Source organism: Camelina sativa, chromosome 19 (assembly GCF_030686135.1).
Source record: "Camelina sativa cultivar CO46 ecotype springtype chromosome 19, ASM3068613v1".
In the NCBI taxonomy this organism is placed as follows: Eukaryota; Viridiplantae; Streptophyta; class Magnoliopsida; order Brassicales; family Brassicaceae; genus Camelina; species Camelina sativa.
This window is the reverse complement of record NC_141898.1, coordinates 19,141,635-19,161,418: the sequence shown is the minus strand read 5'-3', so window position 1 is coordinate 19,161,418 and position 19,784 is coordinate 19,141,635. Positions and strand designations below refer to the sequence as shown.

The following is a 19,784-nucleotide window of genomic DNA, read 5'->3' as shown; positions in this document are numbered from 1 at the left end:
AAGAGTATTATGGAAATACAAGATAATATAGCTCACAAGTATAGTAATAGCCGATCGAAAGAAAGTAGCCTGTTATTCGAAAAACACATAGCTGCTGACAGAAAGTACATTTTGTGCTTTTCACACGTTACATTTTTCTAACCTTACGACTAATTTAGCTCAATAACAAAAAAAAAAAAAAAAACATCCGATACAAACATAGCATGTGGGAGGAGACAAAGGTGATAAGTCAGCAGGAGAGTTTATATTACAGTCTAAATACCATAAAGCTAACGCCTAACATTGACTCTTGAACTTGGAATAATTTGTTTACCTACAAGTAGAAGATTCTACACCTCTAAGGAATGACCTACGCCACCATATCTGAAACGCCTTGCTTAGATTAGGACACTCAGTCCCATGCTTTGAGAACCACCTGAACCATTCCATGAAAACTTGATACTGCTGCTTTACTGGCAGCGTTAACAGTGTTTGCCCTATCCCTTCCTCTACTTCCCTCATGTCTAGTCCCTTCTTGCATCTTTGTAGCCACCCAAAATCTACTAACATTGGCTTGAACCACGCCTCTACTAGCCCCGCCCTTGCTTCTCCTCCGCATTGCACTCTCCTTTTCCCCATTGCAATAAATATCGCTCCTGTGACTCTGCTTACTTCATACCTCACCATTGGCGATACCCTCTCATGCATCTCCACTAGCCTTTTTTGCTTCCCCCATATCTCCACAAATTCCTCTGCTATTTCCCAATCTATCATGATCTCCAGCAGCCAGTTTATGTTCTCTACCTCCCTCGAAATTCCTTCAATCAATGGCTTTTCTTTCTTGTTACTCTCATTACTGCCCTCTTCAAACAGCTTAGCTAGTGAATCGACACAGCACTTGCCTGCTCTATATATGTCATCCTTGTTGATCTCAGGCTGTTCTTTCTCATACACTGAACTTTTGCAAAGAAGACCTTTAACCAAAGATTTGAGCTCGTTTCTAGGATTTACATCACTGCAGGAAGTTATTGACCAAACGAGTTTCTTCGACAAGCTGTCTTGCACGTTTTCTGTCTCATTTGAATTAAACCTTGCGAAAATTTCGCTGGTTGCAGCATCATCGAAGTTATGAATTGCAAGAAGTCTCCTCAGTTTTTCCTCTTCGTCCTCTGTCCAAGGAACAGCTTCAAGATATTTCAGACAGGACAAGACAGCTCTTGAAAATTTGATTCCAGCCGCTACCTGTTTGTGGTTAAGAAACAAGCTTTGTTAGCTCCACCAGTCACACCTATAAGTTTATGGTTAACAATGCCAATGAATCTAACATGCAGAGCAGAGCAAAGATCAAAGTTCCACACAACAATATTCATACTCAAAGACAAAAAATACAAGATGAACAAAAACCATATAAATCAACAAACACATTTGAATAGATTTATACTTAGCAGTGAGTAGAAACTTGCACAAACATTTTTTGGGCCTCTACAAGAACATAAGAGTGTCCCAAAAACAGTTCACTGAAATGGCAGGATAAAGCTAGAATGATGAACCAAGTACTAGTCCGTAGCTGAAACACTAGAGTGTAAGTCCCCCCATTACCCAATAAATATGTCAAGGCGACAAAAACCAAATACTTAGCCAACAAAGTACTCTTCTAATACATCCTATCAAATCGTAGGTTTCTTCATATCTAGAGATGAGCTACAAAAACTAAAGCAAAATATACTAACAAGAACAAACCCATCAAAACTAAAAACTCAAATCAATAAGAAGAAAGAATCATTTCCCAAACCTCGAGTACATCAATGGCTCTGTAGACACCCATTTTCATCAACTTGTTGATGATACAATTACTTTCCTCAAACATAAGTTCCACAGCATCCCTGAAAACACCAAGATTCTCCACATCACAAACTTCAATCCTGCATGTGTTCTTCAACCCTAAAGAAGAACACTTTTTGTTCTCCACAATCAAACCCGCGAAAACATCTGAATTCGCAGCCAAAACCTCCGAGCTAAGCTCCAACACCAAAACCCCACCACCGTTTCTCCCCTTTAGGCTCAACCTAGCATCGTAACCCTCACTTGAAACCGAACCTGAGACAGTAACATCAATCTTCGGAGCTCTGAAACTCTCTGAGCGCAGATTCGGAGCTGAACCTACAACCACCACATCTTCCTCTTCGTCTTCGTGAGTGGTCTCAGTCTCTTGCATGGTATCGATGGCGAGATCCGAATCTATGGGTGAAACCCGACCCGGTGATAAGATCCGACGCGGGTCGATTCGACCCACGATGTTTAGAGGAGATTTAGAGCTTTGCGGTGAGCAAGGAACCGATTTGGGACCAGTTTTGGGTCTCTGCTGCTGAGCTTTAGCTTGAATGTGGTTACGAGATGAAATTGAAAGGGCATCAGGACTCGCCGGAGGTACGGCGAAAGAGCAACACCATGATCTTCGCCGAGATAAAGGTCCGGTGCCGAAATTAGTAGGTTTCCGGTGATCAGAGTCGCCACCCATTGTCATCATAAGAGAGAGAGAGAGAGGAAGTGAGATGGTGAAGTAAAAGTAAATTAAAGTAAAGAGAAAGAGAAAACTGTTTGTGTTTGTGTTTTTTTTTTTCATTTTTCCTTCATAGTTATTAATATTAAAAGTATACAAAAGAGTCTAAGATCATTTCTATTGAATATCTTTAACAGAATATCTTAACACATTAAAATTAAACTAAAATCTATATATATAAAATTTGTTATGAATATTCTATATTATATACACGATTATCGGTTTATTAATGGATACCTAAAACACTAAAATTATATCATTATATATATTATATTTTATTAGATAGATTAATAATATAAAAAAACAATTACCTAAACTTTTGGTTATAACACGTTATTAGCATGAATTTCTAATCCTAGTCATTATATAAAAAAAAAACTTAGCCGTCGAGACGTTTGAGCAGGACCTTCTTCTAAAACTAAGTCGTTTTCGTTATCAATCAGATAAGTATTCGTAATTTATGTTTGTTTAATACTTTATGTTTGAGTCATGCTTATAGTTGATGATTTGACTTAACGTTAGACATAAAAACCGTACCCGAATATCTAACCCAGAACCTGACCCGAAAAACCGGATTCGGATTGGGTACGAGTTTGCTTATAAAAATTTATTGGGTTCTATTTTCTAATACCTGTGGGTTCAGGTTTGGGTCGAGTAATACCCAATACCCGTTTGGGTGCCCATTAAACCCGAAAGCATAAACATATTTATAATATATTTATCATTAATATAATGCAATTATCCCAAAATATGATTATAATTTTGAATATTTCATTTAGTTTTATACCTAAATATCAAAAATAATCAAAATATCTAAAATATTTTGTTACATAAGTCAAAATTTAACTAAATTTATTGAAATTTAATTAATTTTAATTATATTTTTTCGGGTACCCGGTAGTTCAAGTACTAATCGGATTCTAAAATTTATAACCCAAACCGACCCGAACCCGGTAGTACCCAAACCGAATCGAACCTATATATCTAAAAATACCCAATGGATTCTATTTTTCTAAACCCGTTTATCCGAATCTGAACGAATAATACCCAAACCCGAACGGATTACCCAAATGTCCGGCCCTAATTTGACTCATGCAACTAAATTTATACCGTCGCATGATTTATAATTGACTCCCATATGATTGCTTTGGCTTTTGGTCATGATCGGTTCATGCTATGGATTGTGTGTTATTATTGATTCATACAATATGATTGAATTATAATTGTTTAATACTTTGTTGTCTTATAACAAAACGATTTTATATCTATGAAAAAAAAAAAGAAGCTAGAACTAAGCTTTATATCTATTGTTATTTTATTGAACAGGTCATATTATCGTGTGCTTTAGAATTCATTTATTCAAAGTCATGATGTGGCTTCAATTAGAATCTTAAAATAATAAATTCATTAGCTTGATCAGCACATGCTTTGACTTATAGTTCTTCACTTGTATGATAATTGTTTTGTTGATGTCATCGAAAACATACATGTGTATGATAATTAACTACCCATCGTTGAATATTTGTATAGCTTCTTGGAAATTTATTTGTTGATCTCTTTGATACATGATACTCCATATGTGTCTCATATAGTTTGATATTTTAGGATTTGTCTTTATCCTTAAAAGATTGATGTTGTATATCTTAAAAAATTAAAATACATTTTTATTTTATCTTTTTTCCGTATGTTATACTGTCTAAAGTCTATATTTTTTTTTTACTTGAAAATAATTATAAATTAATTTATAAATAGAACTTTAACTTTTTCTTTAATATATTAATATATGTAAAAGTGGCAAAACAACAAACGATTAGAATAGACATCATAATCGGTTATTTGTTTTACCGAGAACATTTGGGTTTAATTTATTTGGTTGTTAAGTTTTGTTTGGAATATCATTTAGTTTGACAAAAGTGTTTTTTGTTTGAAGGATTGATATCTCTTGGTGAAGTTAAGATCTACGTTTTTATCTCTATCTCTGGGAACATCATTCATGGAGACGTCTACGTGACACCGTCTTATTGTCGAGATGCAGAGACTGTTTTAGTGAGTCAGTCTTTCCAACATGAGGGAGAGAAAAATAAACAGCTGGTAAAGAAATATAATGGAAGAAATTATCTTGATTTTCGTACTGAGAAATGTGCGCAATAATTTCAAAAGATAATTTATTGGCAAAATTTACAAAGATGCTAAAAGCATGCAAGAGCCATTCTCTGACCATGATTGAGTGACAAAGTCACATATACCAGCTGTGCTCCAATTGAAATTAATATCCTAGAAGGATAAGATCAACTGCTAGTAAGTCTAAAGATCGCATGAAGTGTGATAGACTTATGGTTCCAAATATAAGCATCCTCGGAAAATAAAAGGAGCATAAACTAATATGGCACCGAGGAAGCAAAGAGTTATGAAAAATCTCTAGAAGAGAAGACATGAGTAAGAAAGAGATTCGGGTACCTGAGAATCATAATGAAAGTAAATCTCAACAAGTTGAGTCATGTCTAGATTGAAAAGGAACCAAAAGGCAAATCGACGTCGGAAATATGTTTGCATGCAGTGTTGCAGTTGATGATTTTACGGATTAAAATCGAGGATCATAAACCTACGGTCAATAGAAAAAGCTTTATTGAAAAGTGTACACATAGAATGACTGGTTAATCATTGAAAGAAGTAACTATGAAATAGTTATAGTCTCTTAACGAGATAATATTTGGACTTGTAGTCCTTACACTTGAAAGTGTAAAATGAGTGGGACATAAAGGGATCTTTATGAGAAATAAAATACATGTAGTAGTATAATGATTCTCATAAATATTTGATATTTATTATGAGAAATGCACTCTCATATGGTGGAAGCAACTATGTAGATTCTTTAGAAGATTTTCAAACTATAAGAGATATCCCTTAAAGTAATTATCTTGCTAATTATATTGCTAGAAGCAATACCTTATAGTTCTCGAGAATATTGTAAAAGCAAGAAAAAGTCTTGATGCCTTTTGACACCTTTTGAGAGAAAAGGGTGAGAGTCTATCTCTATGAGAAAATCATGTGTGTAGATCATTGTTGTTCATCTTAGGGATCTCATAGTGGGTTGAAAATAAATCGGGAACAAGCTAAGATAAGATCTTAGATTTGTGTAAATCTGAGATTAAACAATGACTGTAATTGTGTTCAAGAAATATTTTTCAAGAAAGTTTGATATATATGATCATAATGCAAAAGCTGAAGATGATGCTTTCAGGGGGAAAAATATGATCATGTGCGTGGTTGTACTCTTTTTCTCTTATTATGGTTTTTTATCCCATTGGGTTTTTCCTTGAAAGGTTTTTAATGAGACAATGAAAAGAACACGCGAAAGATAAACACCTGAAGAGGAATATTATGATTCCAATGGTGAAAGACTATCATCGTCAAAGTCTTTGACATACATTGATGAGATCGTGAGAGACGAAGATAATGATCAAGATGAGTCATCTAAGAGACCAATAATTTAGAATAATGGTGATATACGGTGATATACATGTCCTACAAATTTGTTGAAGTGAAGATTTGGTGAACCATTTACCAAGGCGTTTTTAACCACTACTTCAAGAAGTTACTTCATCATATTGGATTGCGACATTTTGAAGATTTCAAGTGATGTACTCAAGAGGGGGAGTAAAAGCGCGCTGCACTCTTTTTCCCTTAACCATGGTTTTTTCCACTGGGTTTTCCTGGTAAGGTTTTTAATGAGGCAACATCTCACATGCGCATTTGGAACTACATTTTTATAATGGTCATCCAAGGGAGAGTGTTATGAATATTCTATATTGTATGGATTCCCATTATCGGCCCATTAGTAAATCAACCTAAAACCCTAAAGTTGTATCATTATATATATGTTATATCCTATTGGATATATTAATAACACAAGAGAACAATTCTCTAAACCTCTTGTTATAACAAGTTTTTTTCTCACTTATGGTGCTGTCACGTCAGCAACTCCTGATTTATTTTTTTGGGCATATTCTTAAACACTTACCCACTAAATAGTTTATAATCTAACGCTTCAAAGGCCATATCAAACCCAAATTTTTTAGCTGCCCTAACAAAAACCGTAAATCGGAGTGGTGATGATGTCGATCCTTCTTCCTCATATGTCGCCTAAATCTAATTACTACTAATAACTAAGCCATACCCTTTGATCTCTCCTCCTCCAATTTGTTGTCGAAACATTGTTTTCATCCCTTCTCCTTTTCCTGCACCCTCTGATGAGATTGAAATCTCATTCGGTCGCAACCTAAAACCCTAGCCACAATTCAGATTGAGGTTATAGCGAAACAAAGCTATATCGTCCTATTTTCTGCTTATAAGGTTGCTTATTTCATGTTTCCCTACGCCCTTCTTGCTAGAGAGATATTCTCTTCTTCTATTGGCTGAGAATTCCAACGCAATTGTTACTCAATCAAGGTATGTCAAGGGAAGTGAATATTTTATATGATTGCCTCTTTACGTTTCTATTTTTGAAATTATATCAATGATTCTTCTTTTTCCTATACCAGAAATATAGTTCCATAAAAGAGCCACGATTCAAGGAGGAGCGAGATATAATCAAGCAAAAATAGGACTGAAGATGTAGTCAATAGAGAAAAAGTGAAAAAATCTATCTACACACACGAGACCATGGAAGATGCTGTATATTCGTGGGCTTATCGAAATTGAGACGAATATATGAGACAACATCAGCATGCTAAATCTGGTCATTCCCACATTTATTATTATTATTCTTTTCAATTGCAACGATTCAGGTTTATAAATAGTCTCCTTATTATGAACATTAAAACATTAGTATAAGAGATACACTTCAAATAACAAGTAACAAAAACTGGCTATATCTATATATACATTTTCAGAAACATTTACGAAAAAATTCCTGAAGTTCTAACTTATTTACAACCCTGCCACTGTCTATATTAGTAAGTATCTAAGTTTGGGTTCGACGATTACAATTCAAAAATAACAAGCCCAAGCCCATCCTTTTGTCGAAAATTACATAACCCTGAATTATTTTCCCCCTAATTGTTTATCTTCAAAAATTAAATAGAAAATAGACAGATTTTTCTTGCCTTCCACGATGATCTTATGCGAGATTTGTGTTTAAACTGCTTGATTTCCAAATATTTTTCCCCCACCAATTACGCATCTCCTAAATCAATCAACCGAAACAAAATTAAATTTTAAAATATATCATATCCCATAAAGCAATTTGAGTCACCCAATCTGTATTTGGAGGACCTTATAGTTGTGACTCAAATTGTGAGTTTGGGTGAATTGGAGGACCTCGAAGCCAATAATAAGCCTACCAAAATACTCAATTTTGAGCTACGGGACGAAACGTAATGCTTATATGCTAATATGTCTATAGAATTATTATGTGGGATAACATCTGCAATCCAACTTACTCATTTTATGTAATAGAGATGATCGAATGTCATGTACCTTGTGGGGTTACTTGGCCGAGCACGTTTTTACATCCTGTCAAGACTCTGATGGAAACATCATCACCTGTGTCCTCAGATTTGTGAAGATAAAATTCTACAAGGGTAAAAACATTTAATTATTACGAATTGTTTATCATTTAACAGATGCATTATTCCACACTAGGGTTGATCCCGTGGTACACCACAGTGCAATTTTTTTTAAAAACTTTTGAATATATTATAAATAGATCAAGTTTCTTTGAGTTTTAGTATAAATGTTACATTGTTATTAACAAAAAGGTTAAGATAGATATTCATTATATATTAAAATAACTCAAATGTGAAATAATCTATATCTGAATATACTTGTTTGGTTACAAAAATTCTAAAACAATTTTTAAAATATATATTCGTTTATAAAAATTCAAATCACATCTTTTTTTTTTTTGCCATCCGAATCACATCATATGCTAAAAAAAATGTAAAATTTTATTAACTTAGTATATTAAATAGTAATTTAAATAATTAAATATAAGATTAAATAAAAGTGAAAGGAGAATTATATTTTAATCTAACATATTGCTTTAAATTAGGTAGATAGATTTTAGGAAATTAATATTATCAAATAAGAAAATCATTGTGTTTGGTTGTAAGGATTGTAGAGAATTTAGTTGGGACTTGTTTGAATACAAAGATAAGAAAGGATGTCACAAAAATGTACTCCAAAAATGTTAAGATAAATACTTATGATTTTACTTAATCAGGTGTAAACTTTTTGACTAATTCGTTTGATGCTTCTCAAGTCCATGTTAACCCAATATTCCATGAAGTTGATGTTTTCAGACAAGCGTAAGATTATCTATCATAATAAATTTCTTTTTATTATATGTCTTAGCATAATTAGTGAGTTTGAATTGAATCCTGAAAACATATTTAATCGTATTTTAACAGGCTTCCCGATGATGGCCTCTCTCTCATATGCCGTCAGAGACAACCAAGGTGGGGGATGGTTGCTGTTCAAGCTGAAAATGCAGAAGATTTTCCTAGGAGAATAATTGAAGAGTTGAAAAATTCTGTTGAGATATGTAAAGCTTATGTTAACTTTCTGGATTTATTCTAACTAATCAATAAAAAAATATCTATCTATAGATTGGAAAGGCAAGAATTCATTGCACGGTCTACGACATTAACACAAACTGGGCTTGGTACTATATTAGTTGCCGTTCTTGCAATAAGAAAGTCGAGAAAGTAAACGATGGGGATAATGGGTTGAATAACAAAGGGTCAAAACCAAGGTTTTGGTGTTACAAATGCAATACAGTCGTCACTAATGTTGTACCACGGTAATGAAAATTTTAGATTCAAATTATTTCAAATCTATCTTTATTGCTTTACAATCAAATCCCATTTATATTTATTACTTTATATACATTTTTTAGGTTCATGCTCTATGCTAATGTCATGGACGCTACTGGTGAGACAAAATTATTGTTGTTTGATTCTATTTGCTCTGAGATTATTGGGCAGTCTGCCCCATCAGTTCTTGGTGGCTCAGTTGATGAGGTTAGCTAATCATAAGATAATATTCCCATTAATGTTAAGTAATGATGATGTTCCTAACCATTGTGTTCACTAACTATCATTTCATTTTAATTGGCCTGTACATTATAGATCCAGAAAATTTGCCTGATCCAGTGAAAAGTCTTATTGGAAAGACTTATCTCTTTCTGGTAAATATTAAGAAAGCAAACATATTTGATGGTAAAGACAACTATAAGGTCTCCAAAGTCCTCTTGAAAGATGGCCTACTCGACAAACAACTGTTGGAAAATTCATCTGAGACACTAAACGCAACATCTACAGTATCTGGTGACCAGGTAAATGATCTACACATTAATCCGGTATTAAAAATTAGGGAACCGCGGTAATCTAATTTATATAACTAGGTATTGTCTGTTTATAGGGACCTCTCATGTTAGAATGTAGCCCGCATACTACCGACTCTACTACTCCATCCTCCAAGCGTATTTACCCTGTTAATAGAGGGACTTCTGATCAAAACTCAACTTCTAAAATTTTTTGTATTGAACCAATAGATTTGGAGCTGAAAGAGTTCATGAAAAGGCTCAAGGATCAAACGACAACGATGGGGTTGGAAAACAGAAGGGTGTCTACCATGGAAGTGTTGTGGCCAACACAGTCATTGAGGGAAAAGAAAAGACGGTCAGAGTTAAGATCAAGGTTGAAAAGAAGGAATGATTTGTGGCAGCATTTTATTTTCAGTTTTGTTTTTGTTTTTCTCCCCCTTTCTCATGTTCTAACTTCTAAAGTTTGTTTTTTCTTTCTTTTGTGACATTGTTTCTCGCAAATAATTGCTGCTTTCCAGCTCTTTTCTGAAATTATTGAGTTGCTTCAATAAAACTTTTATATTTTTCTCCATTTTAACTTTAGAAGAATGCATCCTATCTACATCATGAACCCTAATTATCTATCATAGACTCTTAAAAAATCAACTTAGATAAACTGCTAAAGAAGTATATAGAACTGACCTGCGTTGAAGATTTATGGACCGCATGTTTCACTCGAATTTAAATTCTCTCTTGAATGACAAAATAGCCTGAGAGAAACACAAAAGTTTTCGTATAAGAGAAAATTAACAACATAACGCATTTAAACTTTGTTCTATCAAAATAATAAACCATGTATATAGTAAAATACAAGGCTTACATATATTCATGAGGCTTATAACTATCGTACTCCATGCCAGGCAAAACATTAGTATATGACCTGCCCAAATCTTCGTTTTGCAAGACATATTACCAATTTAGTATGCAGAAAGTATTTAAACCAACTATCTATATTGTCAACACTCAATCAGCAGAAAAATGCTTATTGAAAAAACATCAAATCAGCAAAAATATTAGTATCCCATAACTGTCTCCTTTTTAGTTGTAATTGAAACCAACTTTCTATATTTACTACTCAATCAAATATTTGATTCTAACTACGCAATCATTACTCTTTTTAGTAGATATATACTGGAAAAAATCCAACCAACCTGTTTAAGCAACGAAATAAACACCCTCTCATCATCTACAACTTATCATATTCGACCTAATTCGAGAAAAAAATAACCCAACCATGAAAAAAAGATAAGCCCTTCTCTGTCGGATTTTGATTCTAATTCTAACCCATCCAAAAAAAACCGTTTGATTCAAAGTTCTACTCCTAATAGTCAGATTATTCAATCGAATGCATCTAATAGTAATGGTTATGTTCTTCTAAGTACAACTTTTAGCAGGGTTTTAAACGATATTACCAACCTTGGTAATTCTTCTACTGGTCATTTTAGGACACCAATATCTCTTCAACAGTCCATTCCTGCCAAAAAAACACAACATGCTCTGGGTGATTTACAACACACATACTTTTGATAATCTTTGGTATGAATTTATCTTCATTGCGACAAACATATACTAAAATATGAGAACAAATGTCATTACCAGGTTCAAGTTTTTTCTCGGACATGCCTTCAATTGAAAATAACAGCTCCGGATTGACTCAGAAATCTTCAATAGATGTTCTCACGAACATCACCAATCTACAGCGCCGGGTTGCTCCAACAAAAACACTTCCTTCTGCTGATATCCACAATAAACGAAAAGGTTAATGCTTACCTCAAATCCCTTTTAAACAACAACTACTCATACATATAAATTGACTCAATTGATCTTTGTTATAAAGTGAACCGGTGTGTTGCTTCTACATCATTCAAAAGGAACCAGAAACAATCAAAGCATGGCACGAAAGTCGATATGTTTCCTATTAGAAATTAGCAAGAAGAATTTGAAAATGCATCACCCACTACTTTTATGTAAGGTAATCTATATATGCATAACTTTTTGGTTTTAGCTATATATAGTTATGATTGTCTTCTATAACTAATGTTTATGCGACACAATATTTTAACTGGTAACAGTGACAAATAGGTCAAACTTCAGCTTCTATGAACTACGAACCATTAGTAGAGAGTAGTACTGATGATGAAAGCATGGACCAGTTCAACGATGATAGTTGTACTGACAGTGAAACTGCAGAGGAACAGACCTACTATATAAGTACAACTAACGATGAAACTGACCAGTACCCTGATGAAGAAACTGAAATTCCAAGCAATGATAATATAGAAATCCAGAATGCTACAGAACAACTCACTGATGTATCACATCAGAGCGCCAGAAGTGAAGAACATATAAAATTCATGACTAAAGCGGATCAAATATTGCAGAAAATAAGAGAAAATGAATCAGCTGATCAGAACATCCCTCAACCAAAGAGAAGAAGTCGACCACATTTGCAAAAAAATTTAAATTGTTCAACACCAATTTCTTTAAAATCAGGTATCAATCATTTCTTATATGTTCGAATAAGTTTTTTCTATTGAGTTATATATTTACGTGGCCGGGAACTGTTTTTTCTCCCCCATATTATCATGACCATGGTGATGCTACATATAAGTGTAAGTATTGTGGTGCCTTCATATGGTATGATGAGCGTATAAACAAAAGTAGGAACCAAAATACCCAACATTTACACTATGTTGTGGTCAAGGAAGTGTGAAATTACCCTTTCTAAAAGAATCTCCAGAGCTTATCAAGAAATTGCTCAAAGGAAATGACGCAATGAGCAGAAACTACAGAGAAAATATTAGAATTTTTAATATGATTTTCGCCATGAATTCTCTTGGTGGAAAGGTGGACCAATCTCTGCCAAAAGGGAAAGGGCCTAACATGTTTCGATTGCAAGGAGGAAACTATCATTTGATTGGCAGTTTAAAGCCGGATGAGGGTGACTATGCTAAGTATTCACAACTATATATAGTTGATACTGAAAACGAAGTATATAATAGAGCTACTATCATCAAGTAATCTTTCTACCTACATATCTTTTATATGTTTTAGTAACTTCACTATACTTATGTTTCTTAATTCATGTTTTGCTTATTTCTGTAGCAAGGGAAAAAATTCAAAGGCAACCGCATGGAAGCAAAAACTTAATAAAGAAGTCATCGAAGCCCTAATGAAAATGCTCAATGATGTAAACCCTTATGTCAAAATTTTCAGGTCCGCTAGAGAGAGGTTTCAATCAACTAATGATGAGCCATTTCACATGCGTATTGTCGCTGATCAAAAAGGTGTTGATGGGAGGATATACAGTATGCCTACAACATCAGAGGTAGCAGCTTTAATACCTGGGGATTTTAAAAAACAAAATGCCAGAACGTGATATAGTCATTCAAGAGAAGAGTACTGGTCACTTACAGAGGATTAGCCAAATTCATATCTCCTATTTGGCTCTACAATATCCTCTCATTCTATGCTATGGTGAGGATGGTTTCAGGCCTGGTATTGAGAAATGTTTTCAGAAAGCCAACAAGAAGAAGAAGAAATGTATTAGCATGAGACAGTGGTTTGCATTCAGGATTCAAGAGAGGGAAAATGAGTCTCATACTTTGTTGCATTCTAAGAGGTTGTTCCAGCAGTTTCTTTGTGATTTTTACACAACTATCGAATCAAACAGACTATCTTACATCAAGTTTAATCAGTCCAAACTAAGATGCGAGAACTACAACTCCATTAAAGAGGCAACGACAGCTGGAACAACTACTATGGGTGAAGAAGGTAATCAAATTAATATACCTTCTTCTTTCACCAGTGGACCTCAGTATATGGTTCAAAGCTACTATGATGCAATGGCAATCTGTAAACATTACGGATTTCCTGACCTATTCATCACCTTCACATGCAATCCTAAGTGGCCAGAGATAACAAGATATTGCCAAAGAAGAGGTCTAACTGCTGATGATAGACCGGATATTGTTGCAAGGATATTCAAAATCAATTTGGATTCTTTAATGCAAGATTTGACAAAAAAGAATATGCTAGGAAAGACAGTTGCGTGTAAGTTTTTTCTTTGATGTACTCGAGGTTTTGTTACTGTTTTTATATTTTATCATATCCTCATTACACTTTGTTTCTACTATTTCAACTATGTATACTGTCGGATTTCAGAAGAGAGGATTACCACATGCTCACATTCTCTTATTCATGGCTCCTCAAAGTAAGCTACCAACAGCTGACGACATTGATAAGATCATTTATGCAGAAATTCCAGATAAAGAGAAAGAGGCAGAGCTCTATGAAGTTGTTAAAAATTCAATGATTCATGGTCCATGTGGTTCAGCTAACAGAAATTCTCCGTGTATGGTTGATGGAACATGTTCAAAGAACTACCCAAAAAAACATCAAGCTATTACAAAGGTTGGTGGTGATGGTTATCCTATTTATAGAAGGAGGATCACATAAGACTACACTGAGAAAGGTGGTATTAAATGTGACAATAGGTATGTTGTGCCTTATAATAAGAAGCTCTCTCTTCGTTATCAAGCTCATATCAATGTGGAATGGTGTAATCAGAATGGTTCTATTAAATACTTATTTAAGTATATCAACAAAGGCCCATATACCCGACCAGTCTAAAACAAATGAAACTGTAACTCCTGGCGAATCACCAAATACCACTTAGAAAAAGGAGAATGAAATCAAAGATTGGTTTGATTGCACATAGTTATTATACACTTAAATTTCAATCCGCCTATTTTATTCTTTATCACTATCTAACTTGGCTTCATGGTAATTCTATCTTTTTAGATATGTATCTGCTTCAGAGGCAATTTGGAGGATTTTCAAGTTTCCACTTCAAAATAGATCTACAGCAGTTCAGAGACTGTCTTTTCATGTAGAAGGAAAGCAACCTGCTTATTTTGAAGGGAAGGCTCATATTAATGATGTTCAGGAACGTATACTTAATCAAGATTCACAGTTCATGGCTTGGTTGACTTTGAATAGGAATAATGCTATTGGAAAAAATGGGAGATGAGCTCGAGAACTTCTATATGCTCAAATTCTAACATATTTTATTTGGGATGGAAAGAATAAGCAGTTTAAGAAGGGATCAATAGGTTTTTCTTTGGGTCGTATTAACTACGTACCTAGAAAAATGGAAGATGAATATTATCTGAGGGTGCTTGTTAACATTGTCAGAGGACCTTGTTGTTTTGATGACATCAAGACATATAATGGTGTTGTATACGAATCGTACAAAGAAGCATGTTTTGCACATGGAATTTTAGATGATGATCAAGTTTTCATTGATGGTTTGATTGAAGCAGGTCAGTATTGTTTTGGGGATTATATGAGAAATTTTTTTGCTATGCTTCTTCTATCGGATTCTCTTGCTAGAACGGAACATGTATGGTCTCAGACATGGCACCTTTTATCCGATGATATAGAAACAAAAAAAAAGAGAACAGTACAACAATCCAGGTAATTATGTATTCTCATATGATCGCCTAATTTCTCAAAAATTAGAACCATTTTGAATACTATTTTGTTTCCCTACTGACACCGACACTAATTTTTGCAAAATTGACTCTAACAGAAGCTCAGATTAGAAACTACACTCTTCAAGAAATAGAGATGATTATGTTGTTTAATGGTGGAACTCTCAGAGACATTGCACATTTCCCTCAACCATCACACGAAGATATTGATAATTCCAACCGGTTAATTGTTGATGAGATGAGATATAACCGTGAGTTTTTGGCAGAAAAACATGCTGAATGGATAAAAATGCTAACGATTGAGCAGAGAAGCATATACGATGAGATCACCGGAGCTGTATTCAATGATTTAGGTGGTTTTTTTTATGGCTTTGGAGGAACAGAGAAAACATTTGTGTGGAAAAAACTAGCAGCCGCTGTTAGATCAAGAGGACAGATTGTTCTTAATGTCGCCTCCAGTGGCATCACATCTTTGTTGTTAGAAGGAGGTAGGACTGCTCATTCAAGGTTTGCAATCCCTTTAAATCCTGACGAATTTTCAGTTTGCAAAATCAAGCCTAAATCAGATCTAGCTACCTTGATCAAAGAAGCATCACTTATTATCTGGGATGAAGCTCCAATGATGAGCAAGTTCTGTTTTAAATCTTTAGACAAAAGCTTTTCTGATATTATCAAGAACAGATATAACAAGGGATTTGGTGGAAAGGTGGTTGTTTTTGGAGGTGATTTCAGACAAGTTCTTTCAGTAATAAATGGAGCAGGGATGGCAGAAATTGTTATGTCATCACTTAATGCTTCGTATCTTTGGGATCACTGCAAGGTCCTAAAGTTGACTAAAAACATGCGACTACTATCAGACAATATAAGTGTGGATGAAGCTAAAGATATCCAAAAAATTTCAGATTGGTTATTGGCTGTTGGTGATGGTAGGATTAATGAGCCTAATGACGGTGAGGCTCTAATCGATATCCTAGAAGAATTGTTGATTGAAGAAGCAGAAAATCCAGTAGCAGTAATTTTTAAGAAAATTTATGGAGATCCAACACAAATGCACAAAGAAAATGGTGCTAAATTCTTTCAAAAGAGAGCTATTTTAGCACCGACCAATGATGATGTCAACACAATGAACAAGTTTATGCTAGAGCATTTGCAAGGTGAGTAAACATTTGAATAGCTAATGTTTTCCAACAATTAAATGTCATTTATATCTTTAATATCTTTAATATATTAACTGTTTCTGTGCTTCTAGGGGAAGAAAGGATCTACCTAAGTGCTGATAGTATAGACCCTACAGATTCAGATTCACTGAACAATCCGGTAATTACTCCAGATTTCTTAAACAATATCAAGCTATCAGGTTTGCCACACCATGCTTTACGTTTGAAAATTGGTGCGCTGGTTATGTTGCTTAGGAATATTGATCCAAAAGTTGGGCTGTGTAATGGAACTAGGCTCTAGATTACTCAACTAGCTAATCACATTGTCGAAGCTAGAGTAATAACAGGTGACCGAAGTGGTGAGATAGTTTTAATCCCTAAGATAAATCTAACACCTTCAGATACTAAACTGCCATTCAAGATGCGTAGAAGACAGTTTCCACTATCTGTTGCATTTGCTATGACCATCAATAAGAGTCAGGGACAGTCTCTAGAGAAAGTAGGACTTTACTTGCCTAAACTTGTGTTCTCTCATGGCCAACTTTATGTGGCATTGTCTAGGGTGACAACCAAAAAAAGTTTGAGAATACTAATACTAAACAAAGAGGGAAAGATTCAAAAGCAGACAACTAATGTTGTTTTCAAGGAGGTTTTCCAAAACATACACTGAGTCATCTACTTCTTCGAAGATAAACTTTACATATCTTATATTTGTAGCATGCTCATTTCTTCGTTGTATTATGTCTCAGAACTATAGTTTTCTTATAATTGAGATGTTTTTTTGAAAATGCAGGTGCCTCATTATCAATAGGACCAATGATTCGAGACCCATGAAGGAAGCATATCAGAACCGATTGTTAGGACTGATATGAATCAATATTTTGCTTATTGTAATTTTTTAATTTAGTTTCTAAAACACAGATTCAACCCTTCTTTTACTTCCATTTTCATAACCAATACACGAGACAATTTATTTAATTTTTGTTTGAGAGCCAATAGATTTAACCTTTTCCTAATCACTTAAATTTGTAAAACTCAATGCAGTGAACACACAGAAAAAATTAAAAACTAATTGTAGTGAGTGCATATACAGATACCAACCTTAATCAAATTACCTTCAAGACGCTTAGTGCTGAAAGCAGTACTTTGTTACATTTATGCACTTCATTTATGCAGTTCAACCTGAAGGTAAAAAAAACACAATTAGCTATATATATGACAGTATACTTTAAGGTTGGTTATTAGAACTTAAACAAATTCCTATACTACTTACCATCTTACCTTTTCTAATTGATGAATCTATATATACAGTATCAGACATTTTTATTAGTCATTGCTTAGAATCTCAACTAACCTGCAAAGTAAACCAACATCAAAACAATAATTTTTTTTAACAAATTACCAAAGCCTAGATGGAACATAGTACAAGTGATATGTGAATGTTTAACAAAAATTAGCTTTGAAAGTAATATACATAATAAGACTACAGGATCTAACACGGTTGATAAACGGAAGAGAATAGTTTGTTCCTCATCTTGACTCGAATGCCCTTCCACGTTAACCCTCATAAGTAAAAAAAACGCCCATAAGAGCTCACAGAAAGCTGGGTAACTGTTTGTAGAAAGGGAGCGATTTAACCTTCTTACAGTTCTTCTCTATGCAGTGGTACCTCAACTTAAATTGCAGGAGGACTTTAAATAGTAGGTCATCCTACATAAACGAATTGATCAGATGAGTTTTAACAACACAAAGACCAGATGAATTTATCTCCACAGCCTCGAAAGAAAAAACATAACTTTTAACTGATGCAAAATGGTATCCATTTGGGGACAAAGATAAAGGGGGCACAGGATCCATTAGGATTTAACTTGAAAGCTTTGACCCATTTCCCTCAAGAACCAAGTCAACAGATACAAGAACTAAATTCTCTTGGATAATCTCTCTGACCATCACACGATTGGTGTATAAAATCCACCCACCTCCTTGTTACTGAGGCTAAGTGAAGGAATACTCCCATTGTATAGTTTTTGATGCCTGAAAACAAAACCCCAATTACAAAAGCTACGATTGAAAACGCAAGAAATTCAAAATTGGTTCTTGAGGGAGAGAGTTAGGTTCATACTTCTTAATACATCATACATATCTCAAATCATATATGGCTGTCCAGAACTGATAAGATTGAATCACCTGCTGACTTTATTGTAATAAACGAATCTCCCCCAATATGTTTCCTATTTCGATTATCTACAAGTGATCCGAAATCGGCGTATTACCATATGTGAGTTCAAAAAAAATCAACAACAGAAAGAACAGATTTATTTACCTGGAACCATTCCAATCTTGCATCGTGGAGATGAAAACGATATGGACAGGCAATGATCGATGCTTCTCTCTACATGATTACCTTCTAAATTAATATGTTATTTCTGTTGTTGACATGGAAGAATCAGAAAAAGAACTTCAAATATCTCATACTTGAAAAAACCAAAATGTCGAAGATGATAAGAGAAAATAAAAATTGACGTTTCTTTTTCTCTACAGACAATCAGATTTAGTCAGTGAAGACAAAAAAAATATATATATTTAACTAATAGGAATTAATAAGACAACAAGTACAAGAATTGCCAAAATGCCCCCAACTATAACAAATGTTTTATCTCTATACCTAATATATTAAAATTAATCAAATATCCAATTATAAAACACTCCACCATTTTAATGGTAGTAAATATTTATAAATACAAAAGTATTAAAATATAAAAAGAAAAACCACCTAAATTATGGTTGTCAAATTATGGTAGACTCATCTAATTATTAAAAATAATAGTATTATAAATATATTTTAACTACATTGTAAATACAAATACAAAGAAACAAAAATAGACTAATAGTTTACTAAAATAATTATTATGAACAATAATGCTATTTTAAATTATTAAACCGCGGTCAAACAATAGATATACACAATAGGAATTACACAATATATTAGACTTTTAAAATTATAAAATTTACAAAATATAAAACTAATTAGTTACATATATAGAAAATTAAATAATTAAATTAATTTATGTATCCCTTAACAAAACTATAGCTCCGCGGTGTACCGCGGGTGAATATCTAGTATATATATATATATATATATATATATATATATATAACTAATACAAGTCATAGCTGGAAGTTTTAATATATTTTCAGTTTACAAATTTTAGCTCTTGAAAAGTGGT

The 19,784-nt window shown here is 33.8% G+C and overlaps 2 protein-coding genes, 1 long non-coding RNA gene and 1 pseudogene across 12 annotated transcripts; 2 read left to right on the top strand and 2 right to left on the bottom strand.

Moving 5' to 3' along the window:
* Nucleotides 1-54: 54 nt before the first annotated feature.
* Nucleotides 55-2,651, bottom strand: LOC147920800 (BTB/POZ domain-containing protein At2g13690). The gene is made up of 2 exons (XM_087502218.1): nt 1,772-2,651; nt 55-1,221 (listed from the first exon to the last, which is right to left on the bottom strand). Exons 1-2 carry the CDS (start codon nt 2,600-2,602, stop codon nt 310-312), a joined length of 1,743 nt encoding a protein of 580 aa, XP_087358344.1. The 5' UTR covers nt 2,603-2,651; the 3' UTR covers nt 55-309.
* A 4,767-nt stretch (nt 2,652-7,418) lies between these two features.
* Nucleotides 7,419-19,091, bottom strand: LOC147920799 (uncharacterized). Of its 10 annotated transcripts, none has more exons than XR_015590833.1 (12): nt 18,881-19,091; nt 18,680-18,801; nt 18,032-18,591; nt 17,839-17,911; nt 17,659-17,739; nt 11,502-11,639; nt 11,322-11,379; nt 10,726-10,795; nt 10,548-10,615; nt 8,018-8,113; nt 7,814-7,877; nt 7,419-7,724 (listed from the first exon to the last, which is right to left on the bottom strand). It is a non-coding gene; the product is annotated as an uncharacterized LOC147920799 (long non-coding RNA). The 10 variants fall into 10 exon arrangements; XR_015590828.1 differs by lacking the exon at nt 7,814-7,877 and having other exon boundaries at nt 18,032-18,267; nt 18,537-18,591; XR_015590832.1 differs by lacking the exon at nt 7,814-7,877 and having other exon boundaries at nt 18,032-18,267; nt 18,537-18,591; nt 18,745-18,801.
* Nucleotides 9,442-10,495, top strand: LOC109130858 (uncharacterized). The gene is made up of 4 exons (XM_087503081.1): nt 9,442-9,561; nt 9,663-9,875; nt 9,962-10,239; nt 10,450-10,495. Exons 1-4 carry the CDS (start codon nt 9,442-9,444, stop codon nt 10,493-10,495), a joined length of 657 nt encoding a protein of 218 aa, XP_087359207.1.
* LOC109130859 (uncharacterized) lies at nt 13,063-17,251 on the top strand (annotated as a pseudogene).
* Nucleotides 19,092-19,784: the final 693 nt, after the last annotated feature.

Bases quoted from the DNA above. Each gene is read 5' to 3' on its own strand.
- LOC147920800 (XM_087502218.1), bottom strand. From the start codon at position 2,602: ATGAAAAAAAAAAACACAAACACAAACAGTTTTCTCTTTCTCTTTACT. The intron at 1,222-1,771 runs GTTTGGGAAATG...AACCACAAACAG, and splicing joins GAGCCATTGATGTACTCGAG to GTAGCGGCTGGAATCAAATT.
- LOC109130858 (XM_087503081.1), top strand. From the start codon at position 9,442: ATGCTCTATGCTAATGTCATGGACGCTACTGGTGAGACAAAATTATTG. The intron at 9,562-9,662 runs GTTAGCTAATCA...ATTGGCCTGTAC, and splicing joins TTGGTGGCTCAGTTGATGAG to ATTATAGATCCAGAAAATTT. The intron at 9,876-9,961 runs GTAAATGATCTA...GTCTGTTTATAG, and splicing joins CTACAGTATCTGGTGACCAG to GGACCTCTCATGTTAGAATG.